The sequence below is a fragment of the Giraffa tippelskirchi genome, chromosome 2 (genome assembly GCF_054371585.1).
Source record: "Giraffa tippelskirchi isolate mGirTip1 chromosome 2, T2T-mGirTip1v1.2.pri, whole genome shotgun sequence".
Taxonomy (NCBI): domain Eukaryota; kingdom Metazoa; phylum Chordata; class Mammalia; order Artiodactyla; family Giraffidae; genus Giraffa; species Giraffa tippelskirchi.
This window is the reverse complement of record NC_137276.1, coordinates 95,581,686-95,598,871: the sequence shown is the minus strand read 5'-3', so window position 1 is coordinate 95,598,871 and position 17,186 is coordinate 95,581,686. Positions and strand designations below refer to the sequence as shown.

Genomic DNA, 17,186 nt, shown 5'->3' with positions numbered 1-17,186 from the left:
TAAAATCTCAGTAAGTTATTATGTGGGTATCAAAAAACTAATTCTAAAGTTTATATGGAAAGGCAAAAGACCCAAAAGAGTCAACACATTATTGAAGAAGAAAGAAGAAGGTTAAGGGCCAACACTACATGACTTAGGTAAAAATAAATGTGAAATACAAAACTATAAAACTCCTAGAAGAAAACAGGAGAAAATCTAAGTGACTTTGGGTTTGGTGATAACTTTTAACACCAAATGCATGATCCATCACTGAAAGAATTGATAAGCTAAACTTTCATGAAATTTTAAATTACCTGCTCTGCAAAAGAAGCTGTCAATGGAATGAAAACACAATCCACAGACTGGGGGAAAATATTTGCACATATCTTATAATAAAGGACTGGTATCCAAAATATACAAAGAACTCTTAAAACTCAACAGCAAGAAAACAAACAATAGACAAAAATACAGATCAAAGACCTGAACAGATACCTCATCAAATAATAAATACAGATGGCAAAATATATACATATATGTATATAAGGAAATCAGTCCTGAATATTCATTGGAAGGACTGATGCTGAAGCTTAAACTCCAACACTTTGGCCATCTGATGCAAAGAATAGACTCACTGGAAAAGACACTGATGCTGGGAAAGACTGAAGGCAGGAGGAGAAAGGGACAACAGAGAATGAGATGGTTGGATGACATCAACGACTCGATAGACATGAGTTTGAGCAAGCTCCGGGAGTTGGTGATGGACTGGGAAGCCCGGTGTGCTACATGCAGTCCATGGGGATCACAAAGAGTCAGACATGACTGAGCAACTGAACTGAACTGATATATGAAAAGATGTTTAACATCACATGTCAGCAGGGAAATACAAATTAAAACAAAAATGAAATATGACTACATACCTATTAGAATGGCCCAAATGCAAAACACTGACAATATCAAAAGCTGCTAAGGATGTGGAGCTACTCTTATTCAATGCTGATGGCAATGCAAAATACTACAATCACTTAGGAAGACAGTTTGGCAATTTCCTACAAAACTAAACACTCTTACCACACAATCCAGCAATCATGCTCCTTGGTTATTTATATTTACCAAAAGGAGTCAAAAGCTTATGTCCACACAAAAACCTGCACATGAATGTTTATAGCAGCTTTATTTAAAGTTGCCAAAACTTGGAAGTAACCAAGATGTTTTTCAGTAGGTGAATGGGTAACTGAATGGATAAACTGTAATACACAGAATGGAAAACTATTTAGCACTAAAAGAAATGAGCTATCATGTCACAAAAAGACACAAAGGAACCTTAAATGCATATGACTAATAGAAAGAAGACAATCTGAAAAGGCTCTATGTGAAATGGTTCCAACTACAACATTCTGGAAAAAAGCAAAACTAGGGAGACATTAAAAAGATCAGTGGTTGCCAGGGATAGATAAGTCATTATGCATGTGTGCATGCGTGCTCAGTGTGTCCGCCTCTCCTACCACATAGACTGTAACCACCAGGCTCTGTCCATGGACTTTTCTGGCAAGAATACTGGAGTGGGTTGCCATTTCCTCCTCCAGGGAATCTTCCTGTCCCAGGGATCCAACCCACATCTCCTGTGTCTCTTGCACTGGCAGGTGTTTTGTTTACCACTGCACTACCTTGGAAGTCCTATATGTCATTATACATTTGTCCAAACCCACAGAATACACAACGTCAGGAAGGAAATCTAAGGCAAATTATGGTCATTGAGTAATTATGATATATTAACATAGATTCTTCCCTAGTAATAATGTACCATTCTGCTGAGTGATGCTGACAAAGAGGAGGCCTATATATGTGCAAGGGCAGGGATATATGGCAAATCTCTGTACAATCCTCCTAAATCTGTTTTGAGTCTAAAACTGCTCTTAGCAGAAATAAAGTCTTTTTATACACATGTATCCATACATACACAAACTCTATCTCTCCCCCCATGTATGAATTACAGTGGGTTTATATTCAAAGCCTCAATCTAAAAAAGGTATGCTTTATTTCACAAACTTGACTGAGTTTCTTTGAAAAATGATCATAATAAGTAATCAGAACTTGAAAATGAAACTCCTACACTTACATATAAAAGTGAAAGCTGATACTGCAAACAATGAAGAATACAAATTATTCACGCCACAGAAAGGCAGACTGCTGTTGAGTTAAATAGTGAAAAAAGCTAGCAGACCTACTATAATCTCATGGATCAAAATAAGACTTTGCAGACCTGCTGGAAGTAAATATCCTGAAGACATAGTAGTAAAGGAAGAGGGAAGAGCAATGAGTTAGCTGTGTAATTGCACTGTGATTGTTTACTGAGCTATGAAAAGCACAGTACTGAATAAGTCCAAGGTAAAAACAAACAACTACCAAAAATGTTGCAGGAAGCAAATAAAAAAAAAACCCACAAAGAACCTTACATTCTTTTACAAAACAGTCAGCAATGAAAAATTATATTGCAGTGCAACTGAAGAACTTATACTCATGTTAAAATGCTTGAATTTAAGTAATGATGGAAAAAAAATGAAAATTAACACCCATATTCTCTACTTTGTTTCTATGTTTATATTTTTCAAATCATATTATGAATTATTGACCAAAATAAAACACAACATATGTATCCTGCCATGAGCATATGAAAAAAGACTATGGCTCTTTCCCCTTGCTCACTGGAGGTGGGGGGTCAGGGGTCTGGAAAATTCGTTGTATTCAGAGAGGCTAGAAACTCAAAATGTGTTAGCAATATGCTTTCAAAGGACAGAATTAACTATGCATTGGACAGACTGGGGACCAAACAAACACACAACTGAGGATGAGACAGCCCATGCAGTCATGGCTGGTGGGACAGAGAGTGAGAACACAGTTAAATGATTGGGAGATTGATTACAAATAGAGGATTGAGCGAGTAAGTATGTTAAGGTTGATAGGAATCCAGATTACTCAGTCAGAAAAGGTAAATTAAAATATGTTAAGGCACAGACTAAAAAGAAATCCTGTGTTAGTGAATCCAAATTAGAGACAATGATAAGAACTCGTGGTTTTTAGTAGATAGATAAAGGAAAGAAACATGTCTCAGTGCTTTTTGTTGTCACTTAGTCACTAAGTCATGTCTGATTCTTTTGTGACCCTATGGAGTGTAGCCTGCCAGGCTCCTTTGTCTACGGGATTTCCCAGGCAAGAATACTGGAGTGGATTGTCATTTAGTTCTCCAAGGGATCTTCCTGACCCAGGAATCAAACTTGAATCTCCTGTACTGGCAGGTGAGTTCTTCACCACTGAGTCACCAGGGATGCTCAAATATGCAGCCAAACACATACTCCCTAGCTCTGTTTCATGAAAAGACCTAATGCAATTGCATGCCAAGGACAGTGAGAATTCCGAGTGCCTAGAATTTGGAATCTAAATACTTTTGACAAACAAAAGGAATCAGGACTCCCAGGAGGAATGACTTAAACCAACGTGGGGGTAAAGAAATCATCAGATGAGCCTGGAACACTTTCTTATACCAGAAAGAAGGAGATGCTCAAAGAATGATATCGACAGGTCAAACAGATACAAGATAGAAATTGAGTTGCTACAGGTGAATTCTGGGTCAAATCTGTACATGAAAATTAACTATGTCATGAAATAAAAAGGAAATCACAAATTCAAACTACTATAATTTTTTTAAGTAAATAAATGGGGGGTGTGGGTGTGGGTGTGAGAAAAACATCTACCCTAAAGTATATATAAGTCAACTAACAAACCCAAAAGGAAAATAAATTTGAAAATCAGCACTTTGGAAACACTGTAATACTGGTTCAGACAATCTGTATTAATAAATACTAAAACAACTGGTTGAAAGTTAGCTGTGAAACAGTATGTTTCCTAAGTAGCAAAATAAGCCCACAAACTACTTACTTATTAACTTCATAGTAGAAGAACCTAGTAGACACTATCCTAACCCAGTAATAATAATTGATATCAACAGTAATGGAACAACAACAACCCAAAAAAAAAAAAAAAAAAAAAATCAAAGTGACAAATTGACATTGTTTGCCTGAGTAAAATGCCGTAAGGACACATCACCACTTTAATGCGCTCAGTTGTGTCCTACTCTTTGCAGCCCCATGGACTGTACCCCGCCAGGCTCCTCTGTCCATGGGATTATCCTGACAAGAATACTGGATTGGGTTGCCATTTCCTCCTCCAGAGGATCTTCCCAACCCAGGGATCAAACCCTCGTCTGTGCGTCTCCTGTATTGGCAGCAGATTCTTTACCACTGAGTCATCAGGGAAGCCCCCACCACTTTAATGTATTCATGCTAAAAATACATAGCTAGAATCTGATCATGACAAAACATTAGGCAAATCCAAACTGAGTGACATTCTACAAAGTAACTGATCTGTATCCTTAAAAAAACATCAGTCATTAAAGATAAGGAAAGACTAAGGAACTGTTCTAAAATGAAGAAAACTAAAGACACATGTCAAAGAAATATAAGTAATCCTGGGTTGAATCCTGGGCCTAAAGAACACTACTGAGACAACTGGCTAAATACGAATGGAATGTGGGGAACAGACAATAGAACTGTATCAGGGTTATTTTCCTGATTTTCATGAATTGATTCTAGTTAACTATGAGAATGTCCTCATTTTTAGGAAATATGCACTGAAGAATTAAGGATAAAGGATAAATGGATTAAGGATAAATTTAACAAAAAAGGATAAATGGCATAATGTATGCCAGTTCATCTCAAATGATTCTGAAAGAAATGCATACATACACATGGAATGATAGAACAAATATGGCAAAGTGTTAACAGTTGGGAAAGTTGGAGAAAGCTGTATGGGAATTCTTCATACACTTTTCTCAGGTTTTCAGAAAGTCTGAGTTTTTTTTTTAAATGTTTGCTCTTTTCTTCCGTAAAATGGAGGGCTTTAAAGATTCCAAATCATTCTATTAAGATTATAGGTAGATCCCCAGAATCTCTGAACTAAAGGCTGAGTTACCATCTGCATTCACAAAAGCTAGTCATTAAGATTTTGTGCCTGAGATTCAGCAATAAGAAAATAAAACAAACTTTTTAAACACAGATGTTTTAGATTAGAGCAGGGTTTCTAACCCCCATGCTATCTCATAGGAGGATGGTCCTGTGCATTGTAGGAAGTTGAATAGACCCTGAACTCCATTCACTACGTGCCAGAAACAACCTCCAGTGAATTGACACAAATAAGAAAACTTTTAAACGTACTAAATGCCGTACTTTAGGCAAAAAAAAGCTGCAGGTTGAGAACTACTGGCTAGGAAGATCAAAAGCTGCCAATTCAAGAATCATAATTCACAAAGATAACATTTTTTTCTATTCTACAGATATCCCACAATCTTTGGCAACTACATGTTTTTTAAAATACCAATATCTATTAGGCTTAACACTTTGAAAAGAACAGAAGTGCTGTTGAGAAGGATATGAAAAAACTAGAATCCTTTTGCAGTTGGGATTTTGCCGGTGGGAATGTAAAATGGAACAGTTATTTTAGAAAACAATGGTAGTTCCTCAAAAGATAAAAAACAGAATTACCATATGATCTAGTAATTCTACTTATGGAAATATAGCGAAAAGAACTGACAGCAACATCTCAAAAATATATTTCCACACTCATGTTCATAGCAGTGTTATTCACAAGAGCTAAAACGTGGAAGCAAACAAGTGGATAAACAAAATGTAGTACATAAACTGGGTATTAGTGGTGCAACTGGTAAAGAATCTGCTTGCCGATGCAAGAGATATGGGTTGGATCCCTGGATGGGAAGATCCCCTGGAGCAGGAAATGGCACCCTACTCCACTGCTCTTGCCTAGAAAATTCCATGGGCAGAGGAGCCTGGGGGACTGCTATCCATGGGGTCACTAAGAGTCAGACATGACGGAGTGATTGAATACACACACACACACACACACACACACACACACACACACACACACACACACACACACTTCAACAAGTGAACTTACCATTATCTTATTAAGGAACGTAACATGCTCTTGACATATACATGAAGAGAGGATTAAAACAGTGGAACGAGAATATCGTTCTCTTTATTCCTTTCATTCAAAAAGATGAAGTATTGGGATTTCCTTGGTGGTTAAGCGGTTAAGACTCTGAGCTCCTAACGCAGCAGGCCCAGGTTCAATCCTTGGTCAGGGAACTAGATCCCATATGCAGCAACTAAGACACAGTGCAGCCAAATAAATTAAAACAAAAAAAAGATGAAGTATTTAAAAATACTAACCAGTAACAGTTCTGGGATACAAGAGAAAGTGCCTAATATAGAAATCCTTTAATGAGAGAAAGCAGATAGGATCAGGGATCAGATCTGCTAAGACTCAAGCGGTAGTGAGAAACACAGTTCCAGGATGCATTCCAGCTTAGAATCAGAGGATTTAAGGAATGAGAGGTGGCCAGGGGGAATCGTCAGGGGAGTTAGTAAAAGATCTGCAGGTGTAGAAGCTGCTGTGGTCACGCATGCCCCTTGCTCTGTTTGTGCTAAGCTGAACAGCAACGGGATCAGCCCAAAGCTGAGGTGAGGAGCACGGTACTGAGTACTTGGGAGCCACTTGATCTCAGAAGGGAGGAAATCCTCACATACAGGAAACACATTTTCAGCACAGCCTACCCCAAATCCTACAGATACTGAATGCGGATTACAGTGAATAAGCAAACAACCAGGGAGCCACAAGCACAAGAGAGCTAAACTAAAAATCACCAAACATTGAGAAAAGCCAAAATAAAAAGAAAAGATAGATGCCAAAAGAAGAAGTGAGACCACTTTAAAGATAAGATTGTTTCATTCCTCAGAGAGAACTAATGTGACAGAATAGCCATGAAAAAGGAATAAACAGAGATCTTTTAAAAGATAAAAATCTAAAGAAACAAACTCCAACCTGACTAATCATAAGAAAATGCAAGTTAAAATAATGTGACATCAGTTCATGTTCACTGAATCAATACATTAAAAGGGTTAGCAGAAACACAAAAGGATAGAAACTCTCCCTCAATGTGTTTTAACTCTTTTCGGGTATGCAACTTGATAGAATTCTTACTAAAAGAGGACAAACCTTTCAATCTATAATTTAATTTATAGATATTTATCCTACAAAACACAAACATGTATAAAGACATACAAAACATTCACTGCAACAAAGCTTTAGTAGAGAATAAGTGGAAATAAGCAAAACATCCATCAATGGAGGTATGAATATTTAATAACTAATGGCTATCAGTAATTAATGTCATGAAATATTAACAAGGCTTTCACAAAGAGAGAAGTGGAACTCTTCCTACAAACATTACAAGATCCATAAAATGCATTGCATGAAAAGGGAGAAACTAAAAAGATCTCAAACTTAACTTACATTTTCTGGTTCCATATAATTTATTCATTGTACTATAACAAACCTAGACAGTGTATGAAAATGCAGAGACATTACTTTGCCTACAATGGTCCGTTATATGGTCAAAGCTCTGGTTTTTCCAGTAGTCATGTATGGATGTGAGAGCTAGACAATAAAAAAGGCTGAGCGCTGAAGAATTGATGCCTTTGAACTGTGGTGCTAGAGAAGACTTCTGAGAGTCTCTTGAAGCAAGGAGATCAAACCAGTCAATCCTAAAGGAAACTGACCCTGAATATTCATTGGAAGGACTGATGCTGAAGCTGAAGTTCCACTACTTTGGCCACCTGATGCGAACAGCTGACTCAGTGGAAAAGACCCTAATGCTGGGAACAACTGAAGGCAGGAGGAGAAGGGGATGACAGAGGATGAGATGGTTGGATGGCATAACTGACTCAATGGACATGAGTTTTGAGAAAACTCCAGGAGATGGTGAAGGACAGGGAAGCCTTATGTGCTACAGTCCATGGGGTCACAAAGAGTCAATGTGACTGAGTCACTGAACAACTATGTGCCCACTAAAACCAAAAAAATACAGCAAACCCGGACAAGAATATTGCATCTTCATTAAGGAATGAAGATCTGATTTAAGTAAGGTAGCACTAGATCATAGGAGAAATAATACAAAATAATTTAGGCCTCTGATATTCAAAGAGCAATATTAAGACTAATAAAGGGTAACTAAAAACAGGCATGAGAATGAAGACAGGCCTATATAAATGTTATCTCTTAGACTGCAATGTATGCTTCCATAATTTCCAGATAAGCTGGTAAGTGTATACTTGTAATAAAATTATTTTATTTCATTAAAGAGAACTACAGTTGACCCTTAAACAACATGAGGATTAGGGATGCAGACTCTTGGCACAGTCAAAAACCATGTATAATTTTACAGTTTATACTCTGTATCTGAGGTTCTATATCCACAAATTCAATCAACTTGCAGACCACGTGGTACTGTAGTATGTATTTAATGAGAAATCTGTGTGTAAAAGGACCTACGCAGTAACTGGGTTCTTCAAGGGTCAACTGTACTCTGAAAGTATTTGTAATAGGAGTTACTTGCACTAAAGGGCTATGGACATTTTTGAGAACTCTATAAAAAGCAGAAGACAGCCTGGGAAATACCCAAAACAATCTTAAGAAAGAAGAACAAAGCTGGAGCAATCACACTCCCCGACTTCAGACTATACTACAAAGTTACAGTAATCAAACAGTATGGTACTGGCACAAAAAGAGACACATAGATCGATGGAAATGAACAGAAAACCCAGGAATATATCCATACACTTATCATCAACTAATCTACAAGAAAGGAAGCAAAAATATACAATACAGAAAAGACAGTCTCTTCAATAAGTGGCCTTGAGAAAACATGGACAGGTACATGTAAAAGAATGAAATCAGAACATTCTCTAACACTACATTCAAAAATAAACTCAAAATGGTACTAAAAAACTCCTAGAGGGAAACATAAGCAAAATACTCTTTGACATAAACTGCAGCAACATTTTATCTGTATCCTACAGTAATGGAAACAAAAGCAAAAGTAAACAAATGGGAGCCAGTTAAACTTAACAGCTTATGCACAGTAAAGGAAATCATAAACAAAATGAAAAGACAATCTACAGAATGGGAGAAAATATTTACAAACAATGCAACCAACAGGAGATTAATTTCCAAAATATACAAACAGTTTTTACAGCTCAATAAAAAAAAAAATACAAACAAAAAAATTTTTTAATGTGCAGAACATCTAAATATTAATAGCTCGTTCTCCAAAGAAGACATACAGATGGCCAACAGGCACAAGAAAAGATTCTCAACATTTCTAATTATTAGAGAAATACAAATCAAGACAAAAATGAGGTACCACTTCACACCAGTCAAAACGGTAATCATCAAAAAACCTACAATTCATAAATGCTGGAAAGGGTGTAAAGAAAAAAGAACCCTACTACACTGTTGATGCGAATGTAAACTGCTGCAACCACTATAAAAGACAGTATTGAGGTTCCTTACAAGACCTAAAAATAGAGTGGCTATATGATCCAACTATTCCACTCCTGGACATATATCCAGAAAAGATGAAAACTCTAACTTAAAAACATCCCTGCACACTAATGTTAACAGCACCACTATTTACAATAGCCAAGACATGGAAACAATGTAAATGTTCACTGACAGATGATTGGGTAAAGATGTGGTATGTATACACACATATACACATCTTACAATGGAATATTAATCATAACAGAATGAAGTATTTCCTACTGTATAGCACATGGAACTATATTCAATATCCTAAGATAAAACATAATGGAAAAGAATATGTACATATATATATAACTGAATCACTTTGCTATACAGTAGAAATTACCACAATATGGTTTTAGAAAAGGCAGAGGAACCAGAGATCAAATTGCCAACATCCACTGGGTCATCGAAAAAGCAAGAGAGTACCAGAAAAACATCTATTTCTGCTTTATTGACTATGCCAAAGCCTTTGACTGTGTGGATCACAATAAACTGTGGAAAATTCTGAAAGAGATGGGAATACCAGACCATCTGATCTGTCTCCTGAGAAACCTGTATGCAGGTCAGGAAGCAACAGTTAGAACTGGACATGGAACAACAGACTGGTTCCAAATAGGAAAAGGAGTACATCAAGGCTGTGTATTGTCACCCTGCTTCTTTAACTTATATGCAGAGTACATCATGAGAAACGCTGGGCTGGAAGAAGCACAAGCTGGAATCAAGATTGCCGGGAGAAATATCAATAACCTCCGATATGCAGATGACACCACCCTTATGGCAGAAAGTGAAGAAGAACTAAAGAGCCTCTTGATGAAAGTGAAAGAGGAGAGTGAAAAAGCTGGCTTAAAGCTCAACATTCAGAAAACTAAGATCACGGCATCTGGTCCCATCACTTCATGGAAAATAGATGGGGAAACAGTGGAAAGAGTGTCAGACTTTATTTTGGGGCTCCAAAATCACTGCTGATGGTGATTGCAGCCATGAAATTAAAAGATGCTTACTCCTTGGAAGGAAGGTTATGACCAACCTAGATAGCATATTTAAAAGCAGAGACATTACTTTGCCAACAAAGGTCCGTCTAGTCAAGGCTATGGTTTTTCCAGTGGTCATGTATGGATATGAGAGTTGGACGGTGAAGAAAGCTGAGTGCCAAAGAATTGATGCTTTTGAACTGTGGTGTTGGAGAAGACTCTTGAGAGTCCCTTGGACTGCAATGAGATCCAACCAGTCCATCCTAAAGGAGATCAGTTGTGGGTATTCATCGGAAGGACTGATGTTGAAGCTGAAACTCCAGTACTTTGGCCACCTCATGCGAAGAGCTGACTCACTGGAAAAGACCCTAACGCTGGGAAGGATTGCGGGCAGGAGGAGAAGGGGACGACAGAGGATGAGATGGTTGGATGGCATCACCGACTCGATGGACATGGGTTTGGGTAAACTCCAGGAGTTGGTGATGGACAGGGAGGCCTGGCGTGCTGCGATTCATGGAGTCGCAAAGAGTCAGACACAACTGAGCAACTGAACTGAACTGAACTGTCAATCAACTATACTTCAATCAAATAAAATTTAAAAACAGAATGAAATATTGCCACTTACAGCAAAAGGAATGAACCTAGAGATTATCACACTAAGTGAGGTATGTTATCTACAAAACAGAAATAGATACAAACACAAAAAACAAACTTTACAGTTACCAAAGGAGAAAGTTAAGGGGAATAAATTGGGAGTTTGGAATTAACAGATATACACAACTATATATAAAACAGATAATAAAAATCTATTGTATAGCAAAGGGAACTATATTCAGTATCTTGTAATAATCGATAATGGAAAAGAATCTGAAACATATATATAAAACTGAATCACTCTGCTGTACACCTGAAACACTGTAAAGCAATTGTACCTCAATTAAAATAGGGCTTCCTTGGTAGTCCAGTGGTTAAGAATATACCTGCCAATATAGGTGATACAGGTTCCAATCCCTGGTCTAGGTAGATTCCACATGGCCCAGAGCAACTAAGCCCATGCATTACCACTACTGAGCCCAGGCTCTAGAGCCCACAAGTAGAACTATTGAAACCCATACGCCCTATAGCCCCTGTTCTGCAACAGTGAGAAACCCATGCACTGCAACTACAGAGTAGCCCCTGCTCACTGCAACTAGAGAAAGGCTGTGCACAGCAAGGAAGACCCAGGGCAACAAAAATTTAAAAAGCAATTAAAAAACAATTTTAAAAATTTAATCAAAGAAAAAAAAAAGAAGAAGAAGAAGAAAAGAAGAAGACAGCCTGGGCCAGACGTTTCTCTAACTACAACATTAAATATTGCGTTCATTCTGTACAAGTAATAAAAGCATATAAATTATCTCCATTTGCCTCCTGGCTTCTAACTAATGACCATTCTATATAGAGTGGCATTACTATAATCACTTGAAAATTATAAACTGATGATATGAAAAGAAAATATCAGATTAAAACTCAGAAAAGTCTTAAGGTCAAAGTAGAAAAAAATTATTATTAAAAAATATAGATGGTAGAAATATTACACATATTGTAAACAAAATAAACAAAGTAATCTATTTTGAAGTCTTTGGGCAGAAACAATGGGAATGGTGTGTGTAGCAGAGACTGCTATTTGTCTGTCAATATGTACTGTCCCCTTCTTGCTTTATTAACTATAATCTCTTACTCTTAGTCAAGTACATGACTGCCCGGCCAAGGACTACATTTCTCAGCCTCACTTATCAACAGGTATGGCCTCTAGTCTAACTTTTCCTGTTCCTGCGGGCTAGAAGGTAGTAATGCAGAAAGCTGAAGCATCAATATTAAATGAGATAAAAACTACATATTAACATGAAAGATTACCAAGATGCAAGAAACCTGGGTTCCCAGCACTGCAAAACCTGCCTTAAATATATCTGCTCTATTATGTCAGAGAAGTTAAGAAAATATAACCTCCTCATTCAACTGTATAACATTTAAAACATGGTATTACTTTATGAAGTGTCAGAGCATCCCTCACAGACCAGCTGCTGAAGCTGTGCTTGAACCAGAAAAGTGCTTACTAACTGAACACAGAGCAACCAGAAACAGCTGCCATTTAACAAAATATTAGCATGTACCTACTCATGCACACTCAGACTATTCTTGCATACAAGTATGGTCTTCCATAAGTTCATTACCGTAAATGACATGAAAGTGACTAATAATAAGCACAACTTTGTAACATAAGGCTATTTTAAAACCTTGATACTTACTGATACATTAGCACTATCACTGCTTGCAATCTCAGCTGCTTTTTCAATAATCTGTTTAAAAAAATTGAAAAAATTAAAATTTGGCTCTTGTATTTGTAAAATTATAAGTGTAAATGTCTAGACTTATACATAGACTTATACATCCACATGTACAGCAGCTACATATGATATGGCATTTCTATGGTTTATAATGTAAGCATGAATTTTAAATGCAAAGTGGTATTGTGCAGTGATTCCCAATCTTCAAATACTTGACAAACTCTTTACTATAAAGGACTATTGACTCTCAGAGGATACTAAGATTCTCTATAGATAAAATAAGCAGTGGCTAGTATATAAAGAGTCAGACACGACTGACGTGACTTAGCAGCAGTATATATGAACAAATTTTTAATATAGATAAATATTTTCTGGTTAAGAAAATGCAAAAGTATGTAATAGTTGGAGAAGGGAATGGCAACCAACTCCAGTATTCTTGCCTGGATATTTCCACGAATGCAGGACTCTAGTGGGCTACAGTCTATGATGTCTCAGAGTGTTGGGCACAATTTAGCAACTAAACGATGTAATATTTACCAAACACAGAATAAGTTTTTATCATTTCTCACATTTTCTTCTGAATTAGCAGATAACAAAAGCAGAAGTAATGTCAAGAGAAAACCTAAAAATATTTTCTTAATTTAGTAAGTTCAAACGACGCTCTGATTCTTGAAAAGATGGGGAACCCACAGGTCTGTTGGAAAGGCTTAGCAGGTAAAAAAACCTGGAGACCCATATCCAGTTACTGAGTTAACTAATTCTCTGCAAATAATTTAATTGTATCCATATGTATAAAGTGTACTGGTAATTTCCATCCTATTTCATAAGGTTGTTATGTGATAAAATTATATCATAGTTATTAATATTAAACAATAATCATAAAAGTAATTTGAAAAGTAAAATGTATACAAGGGGGTAAAGCAGAAAACATTAAATAAAAACATAAGAAATTCTTACTTTTTATATCTGCATTATGTTTTTTAAGTGATCATATATGCAATTGTACAATTAAAAGAAAAATAAAAAATATAAATATATTATACATATTTTAAGACTAAACTTTCTATCCTACATAGATCTTCAAAGACAGACTCTCCAGGGGATCAAAAAGGCAAAAGTAAAGTTTAATGACCAAGTGTAGATGATTCTGTTGACAACAATGCTGAAATAGAACATTTCAAAAAACTGGACTTCTCTTAAAATATTAGATTAAAAATACTCAAAATTGCACAAGGTGTTAGATTTTTAAAATCACTTCAAAAAAAGCATTTCTTTTGATTCAAAAGAAATTATAAGTGACTGGTGAACACATACAAAAACTGAAGACAAAAGAAGTCTGAGCTTGGACTATTAACTGTATCACAAGTAGCTATAGCTTACGTATCAATACCTAACCTAAAGAATAAAGCCACAGAACAAATGTAATGGATGCATCAAAACGTACCTTCTACCCAGTGTACACTAAAGTATATGGTTCTTGACATATTTGAGATTTCTACTGTAATAATCGCAAATTTTAATTTAGTTGTATATTACTGAACAGAAAAACATTCTAGAAGAAAATGAAAAATTACATCTACATGGATAAAATTCAACTAAAATGAAAGTAAAGGAAGAAATATTTGGTGGTACAGAACGTTAAAATACAATTAAGTGTACAATATATTAATTGAAATTGTAATATAGCATAAATGTTTAAAGGCAGCGTGGACTCAAATGACTTAAGTAAATAAAATAAACTTATTTATTATCTGAGAATTTGCTCAAAGATTTCCTCACAAAAATCAGCATCAATCATACCTGAAACAAAGATGCCAAACCTGAAGATAAAACATATGACAACTTAGCTTTCTCAGCATGTAAATGATCATAGCCTAATTTTCAGCCTCCACTAGACACTCTCCATATCCCCAAACCATGCAGCTTATACACTAAAAAGTCATATGTAGAGACCGAAACCCGTGCTATAGCTTTTACAAAAGTAAGTCTTACTAACACCCTATTCAACATAAATAATCTGTTCTTTGAATACCAACTCTAATCACACTAGTGATTATCTTTAAACTGAACCGACACACTGGAACGTTTCACTGAGTATTTCACACATTTAGAGCTATACATGAATGCATTTTTAGCCCTTTTAAATTGGAAAGAACCTCAGAGAACAATTATGATTTCCTCATTTTATAAATAAGGAATCTGAACTCCAGAGATGCCATGTCTCACTTGCTCAGTGATAAAGCCAGTACTAAACAGAGCTGGCTTCCAGCTCAGTGGTCTTTCCACCAAACCAAGTTGTAAATGTATACGACATCTTCCAAGAGAAACATACATATCTAGCTTAAGTGATAAAGATACAGAGCCGAGAACTAATAACTGAATTATTTCATACATAGTGCCCCTTTAAATAATGAGCTTACCTTATCAAAGGGAGGATAGTAATAAGGTTGTTTTTTATTCTCTGGGAATTTTATGTGCAAAGCTGTTGCATTTTCTGTATATGGATTTGTTTGAACAGTTCCCATTGGATTCAACATTTCTTCAAGTTCATCTAAAATATGCAAATAATTTTGATTCTTAGAAAAATGTTTTTTAAACTAAAACAAAACCTTAATGGATTTCTATCATGAAAATTACCTTAAAAGTTGTGTCACTGGGACCACTCTGGTGGTCCAGTGGCTAAGACCCCCGCTCCCAGTGCAGAGGGCCCCAGTCTGATCCCTGGTCAGGGAACTAGATCCGGCATGCTGCAACTAAAGATCCTTCATGTCACAACTAAGACCTAGCACAGTCAAATAAATAAATATTGGGGCAGGGGGGTGGGGAGACGACGACGACTGTGTCACCTATGGAAGTTTGATAGACAATATCACTAAGCCTCTAATTTTCTTAATACTTGGCACAAAATTTGAATATGAGTTTACATAACATCTTTAAAATGAAAAAAATTAATAAAAATTAATAGCTACCTCACATCTTTCTTCAAATTTGTTCAAGTATTCTCAATCTACAAATAAAAAAAGTTGGAACTACTCTCACTTGCTCAAAATTAGGTGGTCCATAGGAATTTTTATTGTTTCATCACTATACATTAATTTCTTTGTCACATATGTTCTGATTTTCATAGTCATCACAGTACCCAAACTGGTATTTTGAATGTCATCAAAGACATTCCTTTTGACAAATCTAATGATGGTAATATTTCTCTGTGATCTCAAAGCTGCTGATATAAACACCTTTGGTAGTTTCTGAGACATTCCATCTAAGTGGTACTTCTTCAAGACACTCCTTCATCTTCTCTATCACTCTAACTATAGTCCATCCACAGATAATGTATGGTAATCAGAAATTCAACATTATCTTAAACTCTGGAGGTCATATAACTTTTTCACTTCACAGAGAAGTAACTCTTGAAGTAACTGTTGAAGAGACATTAAACTCTGAGGAAACAGAGTTAGCAATACAAACTAAACTCTCCCCTCTCTGAACTATTTCTCTCATAACAGATTTTTCACACATTCTTTTGTACTTTAGTAAGGAAATAAAAGATAAAACTACATTCTGTCCAGACCTGATGTCCAGGTAGTATGCAAACTCAGAATTATCTCTCCAAGCTAGAAAATCTTTACAAAATATTTAAAAGTTTCAGTGCTTTAATCAGTCCTTTGCTTATCATGTTTAATACTCTCAATTCTCACAGATTCCATTTTGAGCTAGATTGAAAGAATTCTCATAATTTCCACACTTCTAAAGCTGACTTCTCAGCAAATTAGTAATATCCTCTATTTGGGTAGGGTTATTTTGTCCTATCAAATGCAACCTATCTAAAGCCCAGTGTAGCATTTTAGCATTATCAGCCCCAAACATATGGAGAACAGAACATTGCGCAAAATATGCTATTTTGCTTTAAAATAGGGAGAAAATTAGAAATTGGTGTTTGTATTTCCTGCTATATACATAAAAAATTAATGTGATTATAAACCTTCTAATGATAAGCTAAGAACTCTAGATATTCGAGTATTTATAGTTCCTGTGTTTCTAGCTTATACCTACTAGGAAAAATGTGAATTCTAGAAACACAACAAGCAGAACAAATATCTCTAACATTTTGTTGGAGATAAATTCAGGTCCATGGGAAGCCAAGTTAATTGCAAAAATTGTCAATTTTTCTAAAAATATCAGTCAAATTACTTACTGATTTTGGAGAACATGTGTGAGTCTAAATTAAAATTTTCAAAAAAGTATACTGCTGAAATGAATAATTTTTACTCTGAAAATACAGCTCCTCTTAAGAAATGTGTAAATGCACACTACTCACTTATATTTAGGGAATAACGTGGTTAGTGAAAATTAATGGAGGTGTATGCAGGAAAGGGTAGGAATAAAAGAACATACACAAATAAAATCCTAG

At 35.9% G+C, this 17,186-nt stretch overlaps 1 protein-coding gene across 10 annotated transcripts in view; it reads right to left on the bottom strand.

The window, feature by feature from the left end:
- PIK3CB (phosphatidylinositol-4,5-bisphosphate 3-kinase catalytic subunit beta) overlaps nt 1-17,186 on the bottom strand; it is a 188,702-nt gene that overhangs the window by 49,726 nt on the left and 121,790 nt on the right. For 9 of the 10 annotated variants that reach the window (XM_081574025.1, XM_081574028.1, XM_081574029.1 and 6 more), the window contains 2 exons: nt 15,196-15,326; nt 12,737-12,787 (listed from right to left, as the gene is read on the bottom strand). In XM_081574025.1, coding sequence (XP_081430151.1) covers nt 12,737-12,787; nt 15,196-15,326 — 182 coding nt within the window. The remainder of the gene's footprint in view (nt 1-12,736; nt 12,788-15,195; nt 15,327-17,186) is intronic. The other variant, XM_081574032.1, reaches the window with a different exon arrangement.